Source organism: Mauremys reevesii, linkage group 25, assembly GCF_016161935.1.
Source record: "Mauremys reevesii isolate NIE-2019 linkage group 25, ASM1616193v1, whole genome shotgun sequence".
Classification (NCBI taxonomy): Eukaryota; Metazoa; Chordata; order Testudines; family Geoemydidae; genus Mauremys; species Mauremys reevesii.
Window position 1 is genome coordinate 6,752,629 of NC_052647.1, and position 25,837 is coordinate 6,778,465.

Genomic DNA, 25,837 nt, shown 5'->3' on the forward strand with positions numbered 1-25,837 from the left:
GGTCTGTATCATTCTCACCATTGTGCTGATGGGGAAACTGAGGCTCAGAGAGGCAGTGACTTGCCCCAGGTCACCCAGTGAGTCAGTGGCAGAGCTGGGACTGGAACCCAGGGCCCTCTAGGTGGCCACTCCTGTCGAGTTCCCTGCTTCTCAGGAGCAATCGGCTCCTTTTGAATCTGAGCCAGGCGGTGCTGTCGCCCCCATGCTGGCTGCTATAGTAGAATATGTAGCCCTGGATGTTCCCAGACCCTCGGCCTCACATCTCTCTCGGCAGACTCCCCAGTGCTGTGACTCGCAGACCAGGAGCCGATCGGGGGGAGTTAGGGTGGAAGGTGAGCTCCTCAAAGGACGAGGTGTCTGCTGAAGGGAACCAGATCCAGGGCCGGCACAACCCATTAGGTGACCTAGGCGGTCACCTAGGGCACTAACATTTGGGGGCGGCGACTACGGCAGCTGGATCTTCGGCCGCCCTGGTCGTCGTCGGTATTTCGGGGGCGGGACCATCCGCCGCCTCTGTTGGGGGCGGCATGTTGGGGGCGGGACCTTCCGCCACCTAGGGTGGCAAAAAAGCTGGTGGCGCTCCTGACCAGATCACCAGGCCGCCGGGTTTCCTGCCAGCCGCTCTGGGCATGGGGCTGTGGATACGGCCAGCCAAGGACAGGGACGGTTCCTCCTAGCCAGTAGCTCGTGTTTTCACCCCTTTTAAAGGGCTTCATCACTCCGGTCACGGGCTGAGCCGGCCTCTGCCTGTCCCCGGAGATCAGGCGCCTCCACCGTAGCCTGGACTCCCAGAGCGAGCTCTCATCTTGGGGGCTTAGGGATTCCCTGCTGCAAGCCGAGGGATGTGGGTCACCCCTAGCATGGCACTGGGGTCAGCACTGACTGCCAGGGGAGAGCGCCCCCTGCTGAGCCCTCTGCTCGCCCCCTGCAGCACAGCGCCCCCTGCTGGGCCCTGCTCCCTGCAGCACAGCGCCCCCCAGTGCTGCACCAGGCCAGCACCGCCTCCAGGGAGCTCTAGTGAGTCAGCCGCTCTCGTTTCCTGCAGCCGGAGATCTCCCGACCAGGCATTGACCCTGTGATCTGGCCGCATGCCAGCGCTGGGTGGAGCTGCCCAGCCAGCGCCCTTGGACGCTAGGCCACGGGTGCCGTTCCCAGGGAGTCCCATGCCCTTCCCTGGTGCAGTGATGGAGCAGCACAGAGGAGTCGCCTCTTGCTCCCACTCACCCCTGCCAGCCGTGGGCTGGCCCCGGTGCAGGCTGCTGGCCCCGGGCCTGCTGACCTTTCCAGGAACTGCCAGGATTTGGGAGAGACTCCGGCCTCTTCCTGTGACTCACTGCAGCCTGGTCTGTGCTGGGATTCGCCTCACGTGGAGACACCCCCTGTGCAGGCCCCGGGTGCAGAGGGGAAGAGCTGCTGTTTGCACCAGTGCAGCTGGCCCCTTGCCCCGGCGCGGACCCCGGCTTTGTCAGCTAGTGTGTGGGGCGGCAGCTCCAGCTCCAGGGGTTGTAACTGGGGCCAGTCCCTGGGGCAGAATGGCCCCCACCCCCACTTTACTGGTGCTGAGTCTCTGCAGTAACAGGGCCCGCTGCAGCTGTTTGGCCGGTGTGCTGGGACCTGGCCTAGCCTTTGGCCTGGGTCCAGTGCTGGCTGGGAGACCTCAAACCAGTGGGTAGGGAGAGGGGTCGGAGGCGCTCTCCACTCGAGTCAGTGTTAGGCCCCCGGGACACTGCGGTGCTGCAGGGTGGGGCAGGGCCACCCAGAGGATTCAGGGGGCCTGGGGTCTTCGGCAGCGGGGGCCCCCCCACCGCTGAATTGCTGCCGAAGACCCAGGGTGGAAGGACCCCCACCCCCGCTGCCGAATTGCCACCAAAAACCCAGAGCGGAAGAAGCTTCGGGGTCCCAGGCCCCACAAGAGTTTTCCGGGGCCCCCGGAGTGAGTGAAGGACCCTGCTCCAGGGGCCCCGAAAAACTCTTGTAGGGGTCCCTGTGGGGCCCTGGGGTGGGGGCTCAGCCAGGGGTGCTTTCTTGCCTTCCAGTCTCTGCTGGCCCCAATGCCCCCACGTGGCACTAGGGGGTGCTGTGGGGTGGGGTGCTCAATAGAGGGTGCCCCAGTGTGGCACTAGGGGGCGCTGTGCTGCAGGGAATGAGGGGGGAGGGTCACCCAGCAGAGCTGGGGATGGAACCCAGGTGTCCTGTGTTCCAGCTCAGTGCCCAGTGGCGAGCCCGGCCCATGTCGCACGGGGGCCTGTCTAGCTCCGGGGTGGGGACAGGGCAGCAGGGCTCTTGTGCAGTAAGGTGCGGCCAGCTGGGGAGGGCACAAGGCCTAGCCTGGCTGCACTGATGTGCTGAGTTACCCAATCTGCCCCCCCCCCGTGTCTGTTCAACATCCCCCACGGCTCGGGTGGCACGTGGGAAGCAGCTGCTGCGACAGCTGCTCACAGAGGGCCAGAAAAGGGGAAGGAGCTGCCCCCCCCCCATGCTCTGGGTCCCATCCCAGCTCTGAGTCGGTGGACAGGAGAAAGGCCTGCGCAGGGCTGGTGGGTCTCTAGTACAGAGTTGATCAGGGTGAAGGGAGAGTGCACCCCCCAGGTGCCTCTGGGGTGGGACAGGGGAGCTGTCTACACAGGGATCCCTCACCTGGTGCTGAGATGCAGCCACCTCTGGGGTGGGACAGGGGAGCTGTCTATACAGGGATCCCTCACCTGGTGCTGAGATGCAGCCACCTCTGGGGTGGGACAGGGGGGCTGTCTATACAGGGATCCCTCACCTGGTGCTGAGATGCAGCCACCTCTGGGGTGGGACAGGGGGGCTGTCTATACAGGGATCCCTCACCTGGTGCTGAGATGCAGCCACCTCTGGGGTGGGACAGGGGGGCTGTCTACACAGGGATCCCTCACCCGTTGCTGAGATGCAGCCACCTCTGGGGTGGGACACATGGGGCTGTTCAGCTGGGATCAATTTTGGGGCCCTGAGGGCTGTGCCCTTTGATGTTTCTAGGGGGAGCTTGGCCAGTGTCAAGGCGCCCTGTGTGCAGAGTTGGGGGCAGCATGTTGGGGGGGAGCATTGTCTGGGGGGTGCAGTTTGCAGCCACTCAAGGCATGGTTCAGGGAACTTCTGGAGGGCGTGGGGTGGGGCCGTTTGGTCCCTGGGGGCGGGCGCTCAGTGGGTTGTCCCTGGGGGCATTTGGGGGTCAGCCAAACTCTGAGCCTGGCTCTGGGGGGCTGCACTTGTGGGAGTCTCCCCGTCCCCTGTTAACCCTTTTGGCCCAGGCCTGGCGGGGGCGGATCCAGGCCCAGCCCGCGGTGCTCGGGTGGCTGGAGGCAGTGCTGCGAGGCGCGGGAAGGGGAAGTGGTTTTGTGACACGAAGGGGGGGGGGGGATAGACTCTGAGCGGCAGGAGGCCGGGTGTGGCCCAGCGCACGGACCCAAGGACGGACGGGGGGCCCGGCCTGGATCCCCCCGGGGCCAGGATGTCGCTCTCCGAGTCAGACTCCTGCTCTGAGCATGATCTGGAGGTACCCGGCTGGGTGGGAGCCCCAGGCGGGCACAAATTGCCCCCGTCCCGCTGCCCTGGCACAGTGGAGACGGGGAGGGTAGCCCAGCCTGGCAAAGAGGCTGTGGGATTCCCCCTGTGGGGGGAATCAGCCAACCCTCATCCCATAAAATAAAATATGGCTCTGCAAGGCAGGGCACCGTGTGGGCCTGGTGGGGGATGGGAGCTAGGGTGGGGCTGGCACTTGGGTGGCACCATGCAGGGGGCACGGTGCTTTTCTGCTACTGCGCCAGCTGCCTGCAAACGGCCGAGGGGGGAGGGGCGGAGAGGAAGGACAGGGTTCCGCCCCCACCTAGGCCCCCACGCCGCCATCTTCTAGTCAGCCCCCCCGCTGCGCCTCCGAGAGGCCATGGCAGCTCTGGGGTGGCGCGTTGTTAACTAAGGAGCCTCCTCCCCGGCTGTGCCACATCCCGGGGGATGGGGGGCTGCAGCGCCAGGGCTGATTACCGAGTGCCCTGGGGTGGGAGGGGTGGAAATCCCACTGGCAGTGGGGCTGGGAGCCAGCTGGGCTGGATCCTGGATGCAGATTTCCAGAGGACCCCCCCGCCCCCCCACCTGACCCCTCCCCAGAGACCCTCTCCCAGCTGTCTCTGTGCCCAGAGAGGAGCTGGTATTGTCCATATTATAGTAGGGCCTACAGGCCCCAACTGGGATCACTCCCCACCCCCCGGTCACTGCCCAGACCCCGACCAAGATCAGGCCCCTCGTAGCGCCGGGCGCTGCCCAGACCCCTACTGAGCTCGGGACAGGGGGCTGGGATGGGGCGGGAGAGGCCATGAGCACAGGGGGGATTGAGGGGCCGTTGGGCCAGCAGATGCAGGAGTCCAGAGGAGTGGGTAGGGGGCTGTCAAGGGTTGGGGGCAGCCGTAGAGGTGGGTGGCAGGGAGGGGGCTGTTAGGGGGTGGGGGGCTGTCAGGGGGCAGCCGTGGAGGTGGGGGCCCAGGTGGGACTATTGAGGGGCAGCTGTGGCGGTGGGCAGCAGGAGGGGGGCTCTCGGGGGCAGCCATGGCAGTGGGTGGTGGGGACGGGGCTATTAGCAGCTGTGGAGGTGGGAGGCAGGGAAGGGACTTTCAGGGGGCAGCCATGGAGGTGGGCAGTGCGGGGAGCTGTTGGGGGACAGCCGTGGAGGTGGGTGGCAGGGAGGGGGCTGTTGGGAGCAGCCGTGGAGGTGGGAGGCAGGGCAGGGTCTATTGGGGACAGGGAGGAGGCTGTAAGGGGGTGGGGACTGTTAGGGGAAGCCGTGGAGGTGGGAGGCAGGGAGGGGGCTGTCGGGGCAGCCGTTGAGGTGGGCAGCCCGGAGGGGGCTATCGGGGACAGCTGTGGCGGTGGGTGGCAGGGAGGGGGCCATTGGGGGCAGCTGTGGCGGTGGGCGGCAGGGAGGGGGCTATCAGGGGCAGCTGTGGTGGTGGGTGGCAGGGAGGGGGCTATCGGGGGCAGCTGTGGCGGTGGGCGGCAGGGAGGGGGCTGTCGGGGGCAGCCGTGGGGTGGGTGGCAGGGAGGGGCTGTCGGGGGCAGCCGTGGCGGTGGGCGGCAGGGAGGGGCTGTCGGGGGCAGCCGTGGCGGTGGGCGGCAGGGAGGGGGCTATTGGGGGCAGCCGTGGGGTGGGCGGCAGGAGGGGCTATCGGGGCAGCCGTGGCGGTGGGCGGCAGGGAGGGGCTATCGGGGCAGCTGTGGCGGTGGGTGGCAGGGAGGGGCTGTCGGGGGCAGCCGTGGCGGTGGGTGGCAGGAGGGGGCTGTCGGGGCAGCCGTGGGGTGGGGCGGCAGGGAGGGGGCTATCGGGGCAGCTGTGGCGGTGGGTGGCAGGGAGGGGGCTATCGGGGCAGCTGTGGCGGTGGGTGGCAGGGAGGGGCTGTCGGGGGCAGCTGTGGCGGTGGGCGGCAGGGAGGGGGCTATCGGGGGCAGCCGTGGGGGTGGGCGGCAGGGAGGGGGCTATCGGGGGCAGCTGTGGCGGTGGGCGGCAGGGAGGGGGCTATTGGGGTGCAGCCGTGGCAGTGGGCGGCAGGGAGGGGGCTGTCGGGGGGCAGCCGTCGGGGTGGGGCAGGGCCAGGCGCTGCAGGCCCCTCACCCACGCTCTCCCCCGCAGGGCGAGCAGAGCTGGTCGTTCCTGGAGCAGCTGACGCTTGATCCCAGCCCCGACCTGGCGGCCAGCAGCGTCCAGCAGCGCCTGGACGAGGAGAAGGAGCGGATCCGCCGCGAGATCCGCAAGGAGCTGAAGATCAAGGAGGGGGCGGAGAATTTGCGCCGGGCCACCACCGACCGCCGCAACCTGGCCAGCGTGGAGAGCCTGCTGCGCGGCTCCGACCGCAAACTGCAACAGCTGCACTGCCGGCTGCAGCACCTGGACGCCCACATCATGGTCAAGGAGCCGGAGGAGAGCGAAGGTCAGGGGGCGGGGCATGGCGCGGGCTGGGAGGACATGCAGGGGTCATTGGGGGGCACGGAGCAGGGGTCATTGCTGGAGGACACGGGGGTCATACAGGGGGTCAATGCCAGGGGGCCCAGTGAGATGTTTTAGGTGCATTGAACCGAGTGAAGGAGAGAAACCTCCTGTCTCAGCTCGCAGCAACTCTCCCCTAAGAGCCAGATACTGGGGATCCCTCCCCCACGCCTGCAGGGTAAAGGCGCAGTGCTCCGAGTGCTAGGAGGGCTTGGGGTGCTGCTAGCTCAGGGCTGTCTGTCCTGGAGAGGAGGCAGGTGCCAGGCGGACCCCACTAGTGGCTGGGCTTCATCAGGGGGCTGGGCACTACTCTTCCTCCTGAGATGCGACGCAAGAAGCAGGGAAGGGAACCACAAGGCAGCAAATGCTGAACAGAACCCAGGGGAGTCTCCATCACCCGGCAGCATTGGTCAGTGGAACTTCCCGCCACTAGGTCTCAGTGAGGCCAAGGGCTGGGCAGGATTCAAACAGGCTGAGGGGTTTGTCTGGTGTATGGGGCTGGAATGGAGGCCTCTGAACACCCACAGGATTGGCAGGGAGCCCCCACCCCCGCCCCCTGGTGTGGTGTCATAGTGTTAGCACTTGTGCCAAGATGCAGCCTCCTCTGGGGTGGGGCAGCTCTTTGTACAGCTCTCCAGCTGCCGGGGGCAGGAGAGCTCGGCCCTGGGAGTGGATTCCCCCATCCCTGTGGGGGTTTGCCTGCCTCTGCGATTGCTGTCAGCCTCCACCATCAGAGACGGGATACCAGGGTAGATGGGCCCATTGAACTGCTCTGCCATGGGGATCCAGGCTGCAATGCTGAGATGGCCCCAAGGAGGGTTAGGGGGCAGTGCAGACCCTGTGGGTCACAGCCACAGCTCCTCCCAAGGAGCATTTTCACTAGCTCCCTCCTCCCCATCCAGCTGGGAATTGACTCCCGTCAGTGTCTGACTTAAGCTCCCTGAGTGCCAGGCCCCTGTGCGGTGCCAGGGCTGTACCAATGACTGGGATTTCATAACAGGAAGCCACCACGTGCCACCTGCCCCAGCAGCGAATCGCGGCGCGAGCCGGGGGGTCCGAGGCAGGAAGCGACACGGCTGCTTCCTCTATTAAGCTAGAAAAACACATTATCTGGTGCCTGCAACAGCCCCTCCCAGCCCAGCAGCCCTGAGTGCCTCCCCCCAGCCAAGAAAGTCCATCTGCTTCATTATAACTTAATCGGCCTCAGAGAGACGTGGTGGGATAAGTCTCGCGACTGGGGCGTGGGGACGGGGGTACAGTTTGTTCAGGAAGGCCAGGCCGGGGAAAAGGAAGCTGGTGCATTACACAAGAATACATAGGCTTGCTCTGAGGGCCAGCAGGAGGCGGCCGTCAGACCAGCTGAGAGTCTCTGGGCAAAGATAAACGGGGAGGGGGCGCTGCCCTGGTGGCGGGTCTCCTCTAAGGCATTTCTAGAAGGAATCACAGAACTATCCAAACACACGCTCTGGTTGGAATGGGATCGTCACCTCCCGCACACGGCAAAGCACAGAATTTCCAGTCAACTGTTGGGATGTGCTGGGGCCAGCTGTTTGTTCCATGAAGCGGAGGAAGTGACGGAGGGGATGGAGGGTGGAGGGTGGGCAGCCCGGGATTCTGACCAAATTGGTTTTGCATCTGAAGGCGATTTGGGTGGAAGCGATCGGGAACTAACAGATTTCAGGACTCTGAGGAAAGAGAGCAGCAGAATCAGGGCAATCAGGAGAAAATCTCCAGGATGAAGGTGTCGAGCAGTTTGTCAAAGAGCCAATGCAATTGCAAAACCATCCCGAGCTGAAGGCAAGAGAGGAAGAATAGGGAGAGGCCAAGATGGCTCCATCAGGGACCCGCTAATGACTTGAGAATCAAAAAGGAAACCTACAAGAAATGGGAACAGGGACAGATTGCCCAGGAGGAGAACAAAAGCACAGCACAAGCCTGTAGGGACGATACCAGAGGGGCTAAGGCGCAAAATGAATTTACATCTAGCCAAGGACATAAACGGCAGTAAGAAGAGATCCTTTAAATCCATTAGGGGCAAGAGATGACGAAGGAAAGCGCAGGTCCTCTGTTTAGCGGGGAAGGAGAGCAAACAACCAGTGGCATCAAGAAAGCTGAGGCGTTTCATGCTTGTTTTGCTTCAGTCTTCGCTAAAAAGATTAATGGACAGCAGATATTCAGCACAATTAATATTAACAATCAGGGGAAGGAACATGAGCCAATCCAGGGAATGATCAGGTTAAGGAATATTTCGAGAAGTTTGGTGTATTCACGTCGGCAGGGCCCGGTGCAATTCGTCCTATTTCAGGAACTAGCAGCAGCAATCACACCACCATTAGCAATTATCTCTGACAACTCCTGGAGGGCTGGGGAGGTCCCAGAGGAGGGAGAAGGGCAAACACCGTACCTGTCTTTTAACAGGGGAACGGAGCACCCGATCAGCCTGACTTCGATAGCTGGAAAGACACTGGAACAAGTTATTAACCAGTCAGTTTGTAAGCGGTTAGAGCGCAGTAGGGTTAAGAGGAATAGGCAGCATGGATTTGTCAAGAATAAATCATGTCAAACCAACTGAATTTCCTTCTCTGTCAGGGTTACCGGCCAAGTGGATGGGGGGAAGCAGTAGATGTGATACGGTTTGATTTTAGTGAGGCTTTTGACACAGTCCCACATGACATTCTCATACGCAAGCTAGGGAAATGTGGTCTAGATACAAATACTATCAGGTGGGTGCACAACTGGTTGAAATACCGTCCTCAAAGAGCAGCTCTCAATGGTTCGCAGTCAGACTGGGAGGGCGTGTCTAGTGGGTCCCGCAGGGGTCAGTCCTGGGCCCAGTTCTAGTCAATATTCTCATTAATGAATTGGGTAACAGTACAGAATGTGCTGATAAAACATGCGTCTGATGCCAGGCTGGGAGGGGCTGCTAGCATTGTGGAGGCCAGGATTGGAATTCGAAACGACCGTGACACATTGGAGAATTGGCCTGAAATCAACAAGATGAAATTTAGTAAAGACAAGTGCAAAGTACTTCATTCGGGAAGGAAAAATCGAATGCACAACCAGAAAACAGGTGATACCTGGCTAGGCAGGCGAAGTGCTGAAAAGGAGCTGGGGTTAGAGCGGATCACAAATCGAATATGAGTCAACAGTGTGAAAAAGGCTGATCTCATTCTGGGGTGTATTAACAGGAGTGTCGTCTGTATGCCATGGGAGGTGACTGTCCCACTCTGCTCGGCACTGGGGAGGCCTCAGCTGGAGTCCAGTGTCCAGTTCGGGGTGCCTCGCTTTAGGGAAGATGTGGACATGTTGGAGAGAGGCCAGAGGGGAGCCACAAACATGATCCAAGGTTTAACAAACCGGATCTGTGAGGAAAGGTTCAAAGCTGGGCATGTTTAGCCTGAGAAAAGACGACTGAGGGGGACCTGAGAACAGTCTTCAAATACGCTAAGGGCTGTTACAAAGAGGCCGGGGATCCGTTGTTCTCCATGTCCCCGGGGGGTAGGACGAGAGGCAATGGGCTTAATCTGCAGCAGGGAGATTTCGGTTGGATATTGGGCAAAACTTTCTAAGTCCAAGGGGAGTTCAGCCCTGGAACAGGTGACCAAGGGCGGTTGTGGAATCCCCGTTATTGGAGGTTTGTAAGGACAGGTTGGACCAACCTGTCAGGGACGGGCTGGGGTTACTTGGCCCTGCCTCAGTGCAGGGGGATGGACTAGGTGAGCTCTCGAGAACCCTTCAGGCCTGACATTTGTGTGATTCTATGACTCCCTGCCTGGTGCAAAAAATGCAGCTGCCTCTGGGGTGGGGCATGGCAGGGGTCAGCCCATGCACAGGGGGGTTTGACCCTCTCTGCTCAATGAGATGTTTTAGGTGCATTGAGCCAAGTGAAGGAGAGAAACCTCCTGTCTCAGCTCCCAGCAACTCTCCCCCAAGAGCCAGATACTGGGGATCCCTCCCCAACGCCTGCAGGGTAAAGGCACCTGGGGCCAGGATAGGCTCTTTGTCTTTAGGGCCCTGGGTTCAAATGTGACCCTAAGTCAAACTCCCTCTGGACAGCGGGCCAGATCCCCCAGATAGCCTATGTGTGGGGAGCCCTGGGCTGGGCTAGCAGGGAGCTGCCGGTCAGGATTGAGGGGCACTGGCAGAGCTGGGGAGTCCATTACTTTGTCCTTCTCCCTGGGTGCGGACCCCATTTGGGGGTGGGCCAGGACTGATGCTCTTGTTAACCCATGTGAGCCTGGGAATGGAGCCAGCGTGGCAGGGCCGGAACCAGCCCCAGTGAGGGACCTGCCAGCAGAGATGGGGGCAGGTCGGTGAGAGTGCCCCTCCCCCGCCTCATCCAGCCCCCCCGGGGGGGGCACAACCCCCCTCCCCAGCAGGCATTTAGACACCCTGGCTCTGCTGATGCCCCTCAAGCCTGACCCGTAGCCCCCTGCTAGCCCCGCCCTGGGCTCCTGGGTCCTGGAGGGGCAGGGCCACCCCATGCCGGGCACTGCTGACCCTCCCCCTCCCCCTTGCAGATGCCCCCCAGTCGCCCAACAGCCTGAGCCGCTCGGCCGCCAACAAGCACCGCCTGGCTGGGCTGGAGAAGCAGCTGAACATTGAGCTGAAGGTGAAGCAGGGGGCAGAGAACATGATCCAGATGTACGCCAATGGCTCCACCAAGGTGAGGGGTCCCGCCTCCTCCTCCACCTGCCTCCCATCCCACCCTCCCCTGCCTGGCCCCTCCCCTGCCTGGCCCCGGCCCCTGCCCCCAATCCCACCTTCCCCTGCCTGGCCCCGGATCCTGCCCCCCATCCCGCCCTTCCCCTGCCTGGCCCTGGCCCCTGCCCCCCATCCCACCTTCCCCTGCCTGGCCCCGGATCCTGCCCCCATCCCACCGTCCCCTGCCTGGCCCCTCCCCTGCCTGGCCCCGGCCCCTGCCCCCCATCCCGCCCTTCCCCTGTCTGGCCCCGGCCCCTGCCTCCCATCCCACCCTCCCCTGCCTGGCCCCTGCCCCCCATCCCACCCTCCCCTGCCTGGCCCTGGCCCCTGCCCCCATCCCACCTTCCCCTGCCTGGCCCCTCCTGCCTGGCCCCGGCCCCTGCCCCCATCCCGCCCCTTCCCTGCCTGGCCCTCCCCTGCCTGGCCCCGGCCCCTGCCCCCATCCCGCCTTCCCCTGCCTGGCCCCGGCCCCTGCCCCCATCCCACCTTCCCTGCCTGGCCCCTGCCCCCATCCCTTGCCTGGCCTCTGCCCCAACCCCACCCTGCCCCCAACCTCCATTCTCCCACCTCTCCACCACAACCCCTCGCCCCTCTGTCCCCATCTCCCAACTTCTCCCCTCCCCCTTCCCTAGCCTGCTCCCAGCCTCTTCTCCCCCTGCCTTTCCACACCTGGCCCCCCACCCCCCTCCTTCCCCACTTACCTCCCTCCCTCCAGCCTCTCCACCCCCAAGCTCCTCCCCCATCCCAGCCCCCTGGCTCCCTGCCTCCCAACTCCCCTGCTCCCTTTGCCTCTCCAACCTACCTCCCATTCCTCTTCCTTCTCCCCTCCCACCACACACTCCTCCACCTTTGCCTGCCCCCTTTGCTCCCCACCCCCACATTCCCCTTCCCCTGCCCTGGAGGCTCTGGGACCGAATTCCCAAAGAGGCCTCCAGCCCCAAAGAACAGGCACGGAAGGAGGAGAGAAGACATGTAGCCCCCCCCCCCACACCCCCGCTAGGCAGCTCCCACCTGTCTGCTCTGGGGGACTGATGGGGGGGAGGGACGATGGGGGGGGGGTCACGGCCTGTAGCCGGGAGCTGGCTTTAGCAGCAAGTTTATATTTAACCCCGTAAAAGACTCAGTTCAAAGGGACCCCACCAATGGCCCTGCCCCCCCATAGCAAACAACACCCCCCCCCAAACCGTCCCAGGCCACAACCCCCGGCCAGTGTGTGGTTCCTGGGGGACCTTTTAACTACAGTGAAAGCATGCCCCCTCCTCAGCCCCAGCCCTCCCCTGCCCTCAGACCCCTCCTTTCTCAGCCCCCAGCCATCCTTCTGCCAGCCCTCCCTGCCCTTCTCAGCCCCAGCCCCTCCCTGCCCTTCTCAGACCCCTCCTTTCTCCAACCCCACTCCTGCCTTCTCAGCCCCCACAGTTTCCCTTTCTCCAGCCTCCTGCCAGCCACTCCCCCACCCTTCTCAGCTCCCCTCCTTTCTCCAGCCTCCCCAGTCCCTCCCTCTGCCCTCATCAGCCCCCTTCCTTCCCCAGCTCCCTGCCAGCCTCAGGCTTGCCCCCCCCCACTCCCCTGCCATCCTCAGCCCCCTCCCTTCCCTGGCTCTCTGCCAGCCCCCAGCCCTTCTCTCTTTCTCCCCCTTGTGTGTATCTCCCCAAATAATAATCAGCCACCCCATGCCCAGCCAAAGCTGCTCCCCCATGGCACAGGCCGGACCCAGCTCTCCCCACCCCACTGCTATGGCACAGAACCCAGTGAGCACCACTCGAGGACTGACAGACTATTTAAAGGGATGCCGCGCTATTCCCAGACACGTCCCCTCTGTGTGACTCAGTTTCCCCTAGGGATAGTGACAGTGTTGTGGCTCTGGCAGGGAGATCTGGGGAAAGCAGCAGGGAGGGGTGAGGTGCTGGTGATGCCCCCAACCCCAGAGCTCCCCCACAGTGGGGAGAGGGGATCCTGCTCCCCAGGACCCATCCAGCCCTCAAGGGGTACGAGGGGTTTGCCCCACAAGGGCTGGGCTGGGACAGGGAGCTGCTGTTGATATGGGGGTTCGGACTCGTGTGTGGGGAGGGGAGGAAGGGAGCTCCTCAGACAGCTCTGGGCTCAGCAGCCCTTCCAACCCCCTCCTCTGTCTGCCCCCCAGGACCGGAAGCTGCTGCAAACGGCCCAGCAGATGCTGCAAGACAGCAAGACCAAGATCAATATAATCCGCATGCAGATCCGCAGAGCCGCGCAGGCCGATGTGGTGCCACCTGAGGGTGAGGACGTGCAAGCTGGGAGGGGCAGTGGGGGGAGGGGAAATAGGCTGGGGAGCTGTGGGGCATGGGGTAGTTGGGGGGTGGGCAGACAAGGAGGGGTGAGGGATGAGCAGCAGGGTGGGGGCCAGGGCGGTGTGTCCATAAGCTCCTGCTGTAGATACTCACCCTGCCTAAACTCCCACAATCCTCTGCTCCCCACGGCCCTGCTCACTAGACCGCTGTGGGTCAGGGGGTGGGTGGGGCCTGGCGTGCAAATCCTGGAGCCCTGTCAACTTGGGAGGTGTTTATCAGCGAATCCGCCCCCTGGTGTTCCGTGGCCCAGCCACAGGGTAGCAGGCAGGGATCCCCCCTAACACTGGATCCCCCTGGTCAGGGCTTCCCCAGCACCCAGGTAGCTCAGCTGGGCTGCCCCCCCGCCCAACTCTGGCTCTGTCCCTCTCCCCGCAACAAATCCCAGGTGGTTCTGCCAATGCTCCTCTCCTGGCAGCTCTGCACTAGGGCGTTTTACTGATCCAAGCACCCGTCACCCTGGCAGCCCCCTGCTGCTGCCTGTACCCAGAGCTGCACCCGTCCACATGCCAGCCAGACCATCGTTGCAGGCCCACTGGGGCCCCTGCAGGCCCCCCCCCCGCTCCCAGCCACAGCCACCCCGTTTCCTGCAGCCCATTTCCCAGCCCTCCAGGCCTGGCCTTTCCCGAGCTGCGTTCCCCCGCCCCCACCCCCAAACGCTGCTCAGTGGCAGCTTTGGCTACAGCCAGGCCCATGGGACAGGCACAGCTGTGGGGGGAGCGGGGGCACAGCTCTAGTGCTATGCAGGGTGGGCAGGGAAGGTGGCAACCCGGGGAGGCCCTCCCTTCTCCCCAGAGCCCCCCAAGGAGCAGTGAGCCTGGCTTTGATCGTTAATTCCTAGCCTGGTGCTCACCGGTCAGCCCCGTGGAGCTGAGACCCGTGGAGAGGAATTGGCTGGGGTTAATGGGACAGGACACTGGGATGCGCCCCAGCTCCTAGATGTGCAGCCACCTCTGGGGTGCGGCACAGAGACAGGTTATACAGGGGCCTCTCTCCCGGTGCTGAGATGCAACCACTTCTGGGGTGGGACATGGGGGCTGTTTGAGTTCACAGTCATGAAACTCAACTCCCTCTCCACTTCCAGGGCTGGATGGTCGGAATAGAACCCAGGAGTCCTGCCCACTGTTCTATGGCTGCAGGGCAGGGCCTCTGGGTCTGCCCCTCAACCCCTAGCCGGGAGCTCCCCAGCCAGGGCAGGGGTCTGACCCTGCACTGTCCCCCCCCCCACAGGGAATCTGGACCTGAGCTGCATGGAGCTGCGCATCGAGGAGCTGCGCCATCATTTCCGCGTGGAGCACGCAGTGTCCGAGGGGGCCAAGAACGTGCTGCGCCTGCTGGGCTCTGCCAGGACACCGGACCGCAAGGCCATCGCTGAGGTACTGTCTGCGCCCCACCTCCCCGCAGGGCCATCGCTGAGGTACTGCCCCCAGCCTCTCCTAACCCCCAGGGCCATCGCTGAGGTACTGCCCCCCTGGCCTCTCCTCGAACTCCCCACACACACAGGGACATCACTGAGCTACTGTCCGTCTCGTCCCCCCTGGCCTCTCCTCACCCCCCCACCCCACAAGGCCATCGCTGAGGTACTGTCTGTGTGCCCCCCCCAGGGCCATCGCTGAGGTACTGCCCCCCTGGCCTCTCCTCAAACTCCCCCCACACACAGGGACATCACTGAGCTACTGTCCGTCTCGTCCCCCCTGGCCTCTCCTCACCCCCTCCCTGCAGGGCCATCGCTGAAGTACTGCTCCCCCAGCCTCTCCTCACACCCCCACAAGGCCATCGCTTAGGTACTTTCTGCGCCCCCGACCCCGCAGGGTCATCGCTGAGGTACTGCCCCCAGCCTCCCCTCAAACTCCCCACATACAGGGCCATCGCTGAGGCCATCGCTGAGGTACTGCCCCCTCCAGCCTCCCTCAAACTCCCCCCACATACAGGGCCATCGCTGAGGCCATCACTGAGGTACTGTCTGCGCCCCCCCCCCCAGCCTCTCCTCACCCTCACCCCCACAAGGCTATTGCTGAGGTACTGTCTGCGCCCCGCCTCTCCTCAACCTCCCGCAGGGCCATCGCTGAGGTAGTGCCCCCAGGGCCATTGCTGAGGTACTGCCCCACCCCAGCTTCTCCTCGACCCCACACACACACACAGGGCCATCGCTGAGGTACTGTCCCCACTGGCCTATCCTTGAACCAACCCCTCGCCCCACACAGGGCCATCACTGAGGTACTGCCCCCAGCCTGTCCTCAACCCCCTCCCCGCATGCTGCAGGGCCATGGCTGAGGTACTGCCCTCCCCTGGGGCTCTCCTAATGCCCTCCGCAGGGCCATCACTGAGGTTCTCCCGGCCATCACTGAGGTACTTCCCGAACCCTCCTCAACCCCGCCCCGCAGGGCCATCACTGAGGTACTCCCCGAAACCTCCTCAAACCCCCCGCAGGGCTATCACTGTGGTACTGCCCCCCCCTCTAATCCCCCCTCCACAGGGCCATTGAGGAGGACAGGGTCCCAGGGCAGCAAGCAGAGGTGGCTGTCGGGGGGAGCAGGGGGTATCAGGGGTGGCTTGTGCACAGGCCTGGGGTTTATCTGTGGGCGCAGGGCCAGGGTGCCTGGGGGCCCCGGGGGGCAGAGTGAGTGCATGTGGCGACACAGGGGGTCTCGGGAGCCGTGCCCACACTGTGCCCGTTGCAGGCCCAGGCGAAGCTGACCGAGTCGAGCCAGAAGCTGGACCTGCTGCGCCTGGCACTGGAGCGGCGCTTGGGGGAGCTGCCCGAGGATCACCCCAAGGGCTGCATCATCAAGGAGGAGCTGATCATGGCCACCTCGTCCGCCTTCAGCACCCGCAACAACGCCCCCTACCAGCACAACCAGTACAGCACTCTCTGCAAGCCCTCGCCCCTCACAGGTACACCAAGGTACCGGCCCCCTGGGGCAGTGCCCCCTAGCGTCCCACAGTACCAGCCCCCAGATACCCCCCGAGGAACAGCAAGTCTGTGAGAGAGCTGGAATAGAACCCAGGAGTCCTGGCTCCCAGCCCCTCTCTGCTCTAACCACTAGTCCGCACTCCCCTCCCAGAGCCGGGACAGAACCCAGGAGTCCTGGTCCCAGCCCCCTGCTCTAACTCTCCCCTTCTCCAGGGATGCTGGAGGTGCAGCTGCTGGGCTGCAGTGGGCTGCTGGAGTCGGTGCCTGGTCGGACCCGTGGTGGTACCGTCTCGCTGCCCTGCAACAACCCCGGCGAGGCGCTCCCTTCCTTCATGAACCGCAGTGGGCGGGGGCTCTACAGCCGCAGCGGCAGCCTGAGTGGCCGGACCATCCTCAAATCCGACGACTTCAGCAGTGAGTGAGCCGGGCGCCCAGCCCCTGACTGGGAACACCCGGGGGTGGGGTGTTGTGCTGCAGCAGGGATTGGGTTAGGGGATTGGAGGGATGCAGGTGGGGATGGGGGAGGGGATCCCGTAGGATTGCTGCAGAGGGAGGGGACCGAAGGAGGGTGTTGTGCTGCAGGGGAGGGGGATCAGAGGGATGTGGGAGGGAATTGTAGGGGTGCTGTAGAGGGGATTGGGGAGGGGATCGGGGGTGCTGTGTGGGGTAAAGGAGGGGGAGATGGATTAGACTCTGTCTGCCTCAGCACAAGGCTGGCTTGTAGGTGGCGGATGGTTGTTGATGGGGGCAGGGGATGGTTGTAAGGAGTTGTCAGCTGGCAGGCATTCAGAGGGCGTTGGCACTATCACCCGCAGCACAAGGCAGGGCGGTTTCCCCTTGGGGGAGAAATCATGACACAGAGTCTGGGGAGTCCCTCAATGGAATTAATTTATTGTCTCTGCCCCAGTCCTGGGGCAGAGGTGGGCACAGTAGCATTCAGAGCAACCCAGGACCACAGCCCTGCACCAACTCTTGATGCCCAGGAAGCAACTCTGCCCCAAGCACTGACTCTCGCTGGAGAGACCCAGGCTGGGATCAGACTCCCCTGCCACTTGCAGCAGCTCTCCGCGAAGCATGGGCATGACAGTGCCACCAGCAACACGCAGTGTGTCTCCCAAGGCTGAACACTTACTCGCACGCAAAGAGCATCGGGCTGTGTAACAGCACCCCCTGGTAGCTATTGGCATAATAGCATTTACCGTGGTACCCACTATGTCAGAGGTGGGCAAACCTGCGGGACCGTCCTGCCCGGCCCTTGAGCCCCGGGCCCCTTCCCTGCTGTCCCCCCTCCCTCGCAGCAACGCCGCCGCGCGTGCAGCGCTTTGGGTGGCGGGGTTGCATGCTCCTGCAGGGCAGCGCAGCAGCGTGTCTAGGTGGCACAGTGGCCAGACATGCTGCTCTGAGTAGCATGGTAAGGGAGGCCGGGGGGGTTGGATAAGGGATGGGGGGGTCCTGGGGGGAAGTCAGGGGACAGGGACCAAGGAGCGGTTGGATGGGGCAGAGGTTCTGGGGGGCGGACGGGAGATATGTGTGTGTGCGGGGCGGGGTTGGATAAGCGTGGGAGTCTCGGGGCAGGGATGTGGATAGGGCTCAGGGGATGGGGAATGAAGGGGGGTTGGATGGGACAGAGGTTCTGGGGGGGCCGATCAGGGAACAGGGGGTGGTTGGATTGGCGTCGGAGTCCCGGGGGGGGCTGTCAGGGGGCGGGGGTGTGTATAGGGGTTGGGGCAGTCATGGGACAGGGAGCAGGGGGGTTGGATAGAGGGTGGGGTCCCAGGGGGGGTTAGGGGCGGGGGGTCCCAGGAAGGGACGGTCAAGGGACAAGGAGCAGGGGGGCTTGGATGGGTCAGCGGTTCTGAGGGGGGCAGGAAGTGGGAGGGGCTGGACAGGGGGCGGGGCCAGGCTGTTTGGGGAGGCACAGCCTTCCCTACCCAACCCTCCATACAGTTTTGCAACTCCAGTGTGGCCCTCGGGCCAAAAAGATTGCCCAGCCATGCACTGTGTGCTGGGAGCTTCCCCAGTTCTGGGCTGGCAGGGCCCAGCTCCGAGGAGGTAGTGGTAGGATGGCGAGGGGGTGACGCGCCTCTCCCCGCAGATGAGGTGAGCGCCGTGCTGAAGCTGGATAACACTGTGATGGGGCAGACGGCCTGGAAGCCTGTGGGCCAGCAGGCCTGGAACCAGACCTTCGCACTGAAGCTGGAGAGGGTGAGTGCGTCGGGCCCTGCTGCTCCAGAACGCTGGGTCTGGTCAACGGGCAGCCATGCACCTGAATCAGATGAGCCTCGCTGAGGGAGGTGGAGCCAGGAATAGAACCCAGGAGTCCTGACCCTCAACCCCACCCCCCACCCACCCGCTGTAACCACTGGACCCTACTTCCCTTCCAGAGCCAGGGATAGAACCCAGGAGTCCTGGCCCTCCGCCCCCCCCGCTCTAATCATTAGACCCCACTCCCTTCCCAGCAGTGGGGATAGAACCCGGGAGTCCTGACCCCCAGCAGCCTGGTTGCTGCACTGCCGGGCTCCAAGCCTGGTAAGTGAACAGAGCTGGGCTTCCAGTGCTCAGCTGCTCTGTCCCCCCGGACCCTGTGTTCTTAAGCGCATTAGGGCACCTGGTTCCGACATGGCCCAGCCCTGATTCTGCTTCCAACATTGTCACACTTTGTAGTGTGGACGGGCCCTCCCCCAGCCCGAAGTGTTTAGCAGGGCACAGCCAGCTCCCGTCCGCACTCCAGCTCTAACCGAGTTGTAGTCGCCCCCCCACACTCCAAAACTCAGCTGAGCCACAGCAGAACAGCTAGTGGAAGGGGTTAAAATGGCCCCATGTCAGTGGGAAACTGTTAACACTGGAACCTAATGATGGTTCCAGTGCTGGGAGCTGTTTTACTGCTGGACATTTTAGCCCAAATATCCAGCTTCTTTGGGCGGGGTTGTGGGTGGAGCTGCCAGGTAGTGGGTGGGGCTTCTGCACTGCCTTGCCCCCCACCCCCAGCTGCCCCATAGCCCTGGCTGGGGCCCTGGGGCCCCTCTCACCCCTGGTTCTGTCCCCCAGGCACGGGAGCTGGAGATCTCGGTGTATTGGCGGGATTACCGCAGCCTCTGTGCCTTGAAGCACCTCAAGCTGGAGGATTTCCTGGACAACCAACGCCACGAGATCCACCTGGACCTGGAGCCCCAGGGCACCCTGCTAGCCGAGGTGATGCCTGCGGGGGGCGGGATCGGGATAACAGGGAGGGGGAGCAGGCCCTGGGGGGAAGGAGTGGGGAGCAGTCCTGGGAAGGGGGGAGCAGGGAACAGAACCCGGGGTGAGGGGAACTGGCCATGTCCCCTTCCCAACACCCATCAAGGTAAATTCACTGGCGGGGGGGAAGCCCCTTGGCCCCTGGACTCCTCCATACACGGTGAGTCACCCCATGGGCTCGCTGGAGGGGGGCCTCTGCTGGCCCCACTGCACTGGGGGGTGGGAGCTTCCCTATAGGCCCGGGGAACAGAGCAGTGTTGGGGGAGTGCAGTGACCTCACCCTGTCCTCGCCCCCCCTCCGGGCCCAGCCCCTCACCCCGGTCTCTTGCCGCCCCAGGTGACCTTCTTTGACCCTATCATCGAGCGCATCCCCAAGCTCCAGAGGCAGAAGAAGATTTTCTCCAAGCAGCAAGGTGCAGTCTCGGGGGGAGATGGGGGCAGGACCCAAATGCAGGGCCCACGCCCCGGGGGGGGGGTCCTGCATGAGCTCCCGAGCCCAGAGATATGGGTGGGCACCGGGTGCCAGCCTGTGTCCCCCTCCCCATTGGGATCTGACACTGCCCCATATCCCCATTCCTCCCTGTGGGGGTGGGCTCTGCCCCCTATGTCCCTCCCCCTTCCTTGGGGGCTGACACTGGGCTCTGCCCCATATCCCCCTAGGGGACGGGCACTGGGCACTGAAGCCTCTTGCTGCTGAGGCTACAGGTTCGGCTGCATTCCCAGCCCTAAAGCAGATCTGGGGGGTGACTGGAGGTATGGGGGGGGACCAGTCCCACCGTGACCTTTGACCCCCAGGCAAGGCCTTCCTGCGCGCCCGTCAGATGAACATCGACATCGCCACCTGGGTGCGGCTGCTGCGGCGCCTCCTGCCCACCACCAGCTCCACTGGCGCCTACAGCCCCTCGGCCCACGTGCCCACCGGGCCCGGCTCTGAGGGCCACCACGGCCTGGCCAGGTGAGCCCCTGGGGGCCCCTGGGGCAGCGGGAGGAGTGGGGGGCTGGAGCTCACCGCACCTGGCATGGCCCCCTGGGGGGCTCATTCTGCCCTCGCTCTGGGGCCCGGACTGTGGGGGTTGGGCAGGGCCCCCAGGGACAGCCCCCCGCTGTGGAGGGATAGAGGGACAGGCCCCACACCCCCGGCAGGCTGGCCAAGCTGCCCCCCAGAGGGGTGATGGGGGGGCCCAGATCTGTGGGGCAAGAGCCCAGATACTGCCAGGAGCCTGGGGGTGCCTCACCGCCCAGCTGTGGAAGGGGGCAGAAGGTTTGCCCAGCCCGCCCCACAAATGCTTACAGGGGGTGATTACAAGGGGGCAGCTACCTCTTGTCATCAGACCCACCAGCCCAGCTCCAGCTGCTCTGGGGATCTGGGGGGAGGTGACTATGGGGGGATCCCATGGGTCTTCCCCTCTGACCCCCACCTTCCCTGCCCCGCAGAGACTTCTCCATCGAGAAGCTGAACCTGGACATTGATAAGCCGCAGCAGGAGCGGCCAGGCCAGCCGGCCGATGGCGGGGAGCGACCGGAGAGGGGCGCGCTGGTAAGACTCCCCCTGCCACGGGCGGGGCTGGTCCTGTCCCTTAGAGCAGCTCCAGGCAGCTGGGGGTTCAAGGCGCCAGCCTGGTGCCTAGAGCAGCTCCCGGGGATGGGCCGGGTCCCCGGCGCCAGGCACAGAGAACCACCCATCGCCAGGCAGCAGTGCCAGACCCAGGGAACCACCCACCCTAGGCTCCAGCACCAGCTATGGGGACCCAGCAGCCCACACCCAGCCCCACGGGGAACGAGTGCCAGACCCCGGGGCTCCCTGCAGTCAGAGCCCAGGGGAGGGAACGGGCCCGCTGCCGCCAGCGACTGGGGACCCAACTCTCGCTCCCTCCTGTCTGCCAGGGCTGCCATCAGCTGCACCCAGAGTTCATGGGGATGGGCACCCTGATGATGAAGCAGGGGGTTGTAGATGGAGATTCCCTGCCTCATGGCTGGGCCCCTCTGTACCCCAGTGGGGAAGGTTAGGCCCTGCTGACCCCCGGAGCTCACCCCTCCAGCCTCTGGCACCACCCAGTGCTGCCATGGGATGGTGCTGCCATCTCAGCTCCCCCCCTACACCTGGTGCAGCGGGCAGTGAGGGGGCTGGGTGAGCACCTGTCTGCCTGACCCCCCACCCCCGTCTGTCCCCCAGAGCCCGCAAGTAGGAGATGAGGAGCTGGTGCTGGGAGGAGACACCCGAAGGCCTGGGAATAGCGCCCTGCACAGGTGAGGGACCCCTGCCCCCATGCTGCCCCCCATCTCCCCCACCCATGCCTGCCCAGCCCCAGAGACCACAGGGTCCCTCCCAGCCCCATTTGCTGTCCCCCAGCCGCTGTCCCCCCACGCCCCCAGGGCAAGGGGGGACCCCTTCCCCCAGTCCTGCTCCAGCCTCCCAGCCACTCCGGGGACAAGGCTGGCAACAGAGCCCCACCCAGCTTGATACCTGCCACATGCCAAGCCCCTCCCCCACCTGCTGACCCCAACCCTGTATCACTGGCCCCTCCCCCACCTGCCAGGCCTGCCCCTCCATCACAAGCCCTTCTCCTGCCTGCTGACCCAATTCCTCCCCCACCTGCTGGCCCCACCCCTCCACACCCCCAGGCCTCTCCCCCACTTCCTGCCTTGCCCCCACACCCACTTGTCAGTCCCATTCCTGCCCCCAGAGCTGCCTCTTGGGACCCCTGCTGGCACTGTCACCCCATCCCCACGGTCCCATCCTGTCCTCCTCAGCCTCCACCAGGGGCTCTCACTGCCCAGAGCTGGCTGACAGAGGGGGTCGGGCTGTGTGGGGGGCAGGGGTGAAGCGAGCAGCCCCTCCCCTCCTGGGGCCCTTCTCTCCCCAGAGGGGGTGGGGATTAGGGGGGCACCAGTCGCAGCCCCCTTGCTCAGGGTTGGGCCGGGGGAGGGGTAAGGGGACTCCCTGCCCCATGGTGCGCAGGTCCCTCCCCGCCGCACACCGGCTGCCAGCCGCAGCGGTGCCCGGTTCTCACTCTGCCTCTGCCCCCCAGGACGACGCCTTTGACGCTGGATGACTTCAGGTTCCTGGCCGTGCTGGGACGCGGGCACTTCGGCAAAGTGAGTTTTGGACCCAGCCCCACCCGCGCCCCTTCCCCCAGCCCCTCCCCCCAGCAACCCCCCAAAGATTTCCCCCCCACTCATTCGTCTGCAGCCCCCACCACTGTGTGTGTGGCGGGAAGTCTAAAGTGCCCCCCACCCCATCCAGGCCCTTCCCAGCAGACAAGTGATTTGCACCCAGTCGTGCCATGAATCCTTGCCAGAGCTGGGGAGAAAACCCAGGAGTCCTGGCTCCCAGCCCCCTGCTCTCACCACTAGACCCCACTCCCCTCCCATGAGCCCTGGCCCCCAGCTGCAGTGCAGCCCCTAACGCCGGCTATGTGTGGCTGCAGGTGCTGCTCTCCGAATACAGCCGCACAGGGGAGCTCTACGCCATCAAAGCCTTGAAGAAGGGGGACATTGTGGCACGGGATGAGGTGGAGAGGTGAGTGCCTGGCACCCCCCGCCCCCCGGTGCCATGGAGATCCAGCCAGTCCCCTCTGGAGACCCCTGCTGGGGGCAGAGGGGCTGGGGGCCTGGGGAACCGTCTCCCTCACCCCACCCCTGCCTATGTCCCCGCTCCTCCGCAGCCTGATGTGCGAGAAGCGGATCTTCGAGACGGTGAATAGCTCGCGGCACCCGTTCCTGGTGAACCTCTTCGCCTGCTTCCAGACAGCCGAGCACGTCTGCTTCGTCATGGAGTACACGGCCGGCGGCGACCTCATGATGCACATCCACACAGACGTCTTCACTGAGCCGCGGGCCACGTGAGTGCGGGGCAGCCACGCGCCAGCCCACAGGGCCTTGCTGGCAGTCCCAGCAGGCATGGAATCCAGGAGTCCTGGCTCCCAGCCCCCTGCTCTAACCACTAGACACCTCTCCCCTCCCAGGGCTAAGAATGGAACCCAGGAGTCCTGGGTCCCAGCCCTCTGCTTTAACCACTAGACACCACTCCCCTCCCAGAGCCGTCCTGGAACCCAGGGCTCCCAGCCCCCTGCGCTAACCACTGGACACCACTCCCCTCCCAGGGCTAAGAATGGAACCCAGGAGTCCGGGCTCCCAGCCCTCTGCTCTAACCACTGGACACTGCTCCCCTCCCAGGGCTAAGAATGGAACCCAGGAGTCCTGGCTCCCAGCCCCTCTTTCTCCCGCACTGGGCTGGGTTTGCTCTGTATGGCAGAGCCAGCAGGGAGGGGCTGCCCCAGCACAGGCTATAGCATTGACACCCACCCCCGCCTCTATCGTCCCCTGCAGGTTTTACGCCGCCTGCGTCGTCCTCGGATTGCAGTTTCTTCATGAGCGCAAGATAGTGTACAGGTAAGAGACTCAACGGGGGAGGGGGGAACATTCCCTTGTCCAGCATGGGTCTCCCTGCTCTGCACAGCCGGGAAGGGATTTTGTGCATAGCTGGGAATAGAACCCAGGAGTCCAGACTCCCAGCCCTCCCTGCTCTAACCACTAGACCTCAGTCCCCTCCCATAGCTGGTGATAGATCCCAGCAGTCCAGACTCCCTGCCGGCCTGCACAAACTGACCCTTGCACCCTCCTCCTTCAGGGACCTGAAGCTGGATAATTTATTACTGGACAAGGAGGGTTTTGTGAAGATCGCAGACTTTGGCCTGTGCAAGGAAGGTGGGTGCTGGGCACAGGGCAAGGGAGGGGGGCAGGGCTACCAGGGGCAGTTACGTGTGAGTGTCAAGATACTTTGCCACTGGGGCCCGTTAGGCAGCTGGGGGTCTCTGTGCCCGTTCCACCTGCTGCTGCAATGCAGCCACCTCTAGGGTGCAACATAGAAGCTGCTTATCTGAGGGTGGCTCACCCAGTGCTGGAGTGCAGCCACTTCCATGGAGGGACGTGGCAGCTGTAGGACTCAGAGGGGACGCAGCACTTTGGGACAGGAAGTGAAGGAGAGGCGCGTATCTGGCTGCAGGGGGATGGAAGCACCGTGCCCCCCGCTGAGCCGCTACCTCCACTCCCTGCAGCACAGCGCCCCCTGCTGAGCCCCCACCCCACCCTCTGCAGCACAGCGCCCCCAAGTGCTGCACTGGAGTATTGGGGCCAGCCCTGCCTGAGGGGATAGTGCCCCCACCCCACCCCCTGCAGCACAGTGCCCCCAAGTGCTGCACTGGAGTATTGGGGCCAGCCCTGCCTGAGGGGATAGTGTCCCCACCCCACCCCCTGCAGCACAGCGCCCCCAAGTGCCGCACTGGAGTATTGGGGCCAGCCCTGCCTGAGGGGATAGCACCCCCTGCTGAGCCTCCACCCCCTCTCTGGGAGCTCTCTCCATGCACTGACCCTGCTTAGCTTGGGGGCAGTCGAAGGGGGGGTAGTGGGGGCAGGAGCCTTGGTGGGTCTGTGGCCTCCAGGGAGCTGGGAGGAAGCCCCGGGCGTAGCCCCCACTCTACGAGGGGGGGTGTTGCTCAGTGCAGTGGGGGGACTCCAGGGTTTAACCCTTTCCCCTTCCCGCTCAGGGATGGGCTACGGCGACCGCACCAGCACGTTCTGTGGGACCCCCGAGTTCCTGGCGCCCGAGGTGCTGACAGACACGTCCTACACCCGCGCCGTGGACTGGTGGGGGCTGGGCGTCCTGGTCTACGAGATGCTGGTGGGGGAGGTGAGTCGGGGGGCAGGGTCTTCTCCTGGGCCTTCACAGGGCCACCCCAGGGCTGGGGGGGGGGGGGGAGGGCAGTTGGTGGGGCAGGTAGGTGGGGGAGGGGCCAGAGTGAGGACTAGTTCAGAGGGGTGCTCCCAGCAGGATGGGGGGTGGGTCTGAATGGAGGGAGGGGGTGTGGCTTGGGCTGGGGGAGGGGCTGGGTCTCAGGCGGGGGGCACTTGGCTCAGGGTGGGGGACTGGGTCAGGGCTGAGGTGCGTGGGCTCAGGCCAGTGGGGTTTGGGGGGGGTGCTTGGGGCAGGGTGGTGGCAGGTTTGCGCTGGGGGTCGCTCTGAGCTGGGAGGACGTTGACCTGCCCCCCGGCTCCCCCCGCAGTCCCCATTCCCAGGCGATGACGAGGAGGAGGTGTTTGACAGCATCGTGAATGACGAGGTGCGGTACCCCCGCTTCCTGTCCACCGAGGCCATCGGCGTCATGCGCCGGGTGAGTGCGCCAGGCCTTGACCCCATCACACACACGCCAGGGCTGGGCCAGGGAACAGGGCAGCTCCCGAAGGGCCTGTTGGAGCAGGGGGTGGGCTCTGGGGGGAGGGGCCAGATGCCGGGGGAGGGATGGGCACCGAGGGGAGGTTGGGGCCCTGCCCCCCGCATGGAGCAGCTCCTGCCCCTCCAGCATATGGCTCATCCGGTCAAGCCATCCACATGCTCCAGGGCTCTGCTCTGGGTGGGGATCAGGAAGGGTGGCTCATTGCAGTGTCTGTGTTCCTGTGGGGATGGAAAGTGGGCGTGAGGGGTCTCCAGGGATGGAGAGCAGGGGCAGGGAGGGGTTCCTGGGGATGGAGAGTGGGGTGGGGGAAGGGCGCTGGAGGGTGACTGTGTCTCTGTCCAGCTCCTGCGCAGGAATCCGGAGCGTCGCCTGGGCTCCAGCGAGCGGGACGCCGAGGACGTCAAGAAGCAGCCGTTCTTCAGGGTCAGTCCCCACC

General features: G+C 64.4%; 2 protein-coding genes across 4 annotated transcripts in view; one reads left to right on the top strand and one right to left on the bottom strand.

Moving 5' to 3' along the window:
* Positions 1 to 25,837, bottom strand: part of LOC120391382 (adhesion G protein-coupled receptor E5-like) — a 1,047,477-nt gene that overhangs the window by 735,939 nt on the left and 285,701 nt on the right. The gene's annotated exons all lie outside the window — the stretch shown is intronic.
* Positions 1 to 25,837, top strand: part of PKN1 (protein kinase N1) — a 50,190-nt gene that overhangs the window by 21,362 nt on the left and 2,991 nt on the right. Inside the window, exons 1-21 of one of the 2 annotated variants that reach the window (XM_039514982.1) lie at positions 3,380 to 3,514; positions 5,636 to 5,933; positions 10,510 to 10,655; positions 12,834 to 12,948; positions 14,248 to 14,393; positions 15,699 to 15,912; positions 16,145 to 16,345; positions 18,027 to 18,136; positions 18,980 to 19,123; positions 19,506 to 19,581; positions 19,964 to 20,123; positions 20,603 to 20,705; positions 21,342 to 21,415; positions 22,198 to 22,264; positions 22,597 to 22,688; positions 22,834 to 23,010; positions 23,498 to 23,560; positions 23,799 to 23,875; positions 24,715 to 24,857; positions 25,231 to 25,338; positions 25,744 to 25,824. In XM_039514982.1, the coding sequence (XP_039370916.1) occupies positions 3,470 to 3,514; positions 5,636 to 5,933; positions 10,510 to 10,655; positions 12,834 to 12,948; positions 14,248 to 14,393; positions 15,699 to 15,912; positions 16,145 to 16,345; positions 18,027 to 18,136; positions 18,980 to 19,123; positions 19,506 to 19,581; positions 19,964 to 20,123; positions 20,603 to 20,705; positions 21,342 to 21,415; positions 22,198 to 22,264; positions 22,597 to 22,688; positions 22,834 to 23,010; positions 23,498 to 23,560; positions 23,799 to 23,875; positions 24,715 to 24,857; positions 25,231 to 25,338; positions 25,744 to 25,824 (2,640 nt within the window). In that variant the 5' untranslated portion in view covers positions 3,380 to 3,469. Of the gene's footprint in view, positions 1 to 3,379; positions 3,515 to 5,635; positions 5,934 to 10,509; positions 10,656 to 12,833; positions 12,949 to 14,247; positions 14,394 to 15,698; positions 15,913 to 16,144; positions 16,346 to 18,026; positions 18,137 to 18,979; positions 19,124 to 19,505; positions 19,582 to 19,963; positions 20,124 to 20,602; positions 20,706 to 21,341; positions 21,416 to 22,197; positions 22,265 to 22,596; positions 22,689 to 22,833; positions 23,011 to 23,497; positions 23,561 to 23,798; positions 23,876 to 24,714; positions 24,858 to 25,230; positions 25,339 to 25,743; positions 25,825 to 25,837 lie in introns of those variants that run through there. The other variant, XM_039514983.1, reaches the window with a different exon arrangement.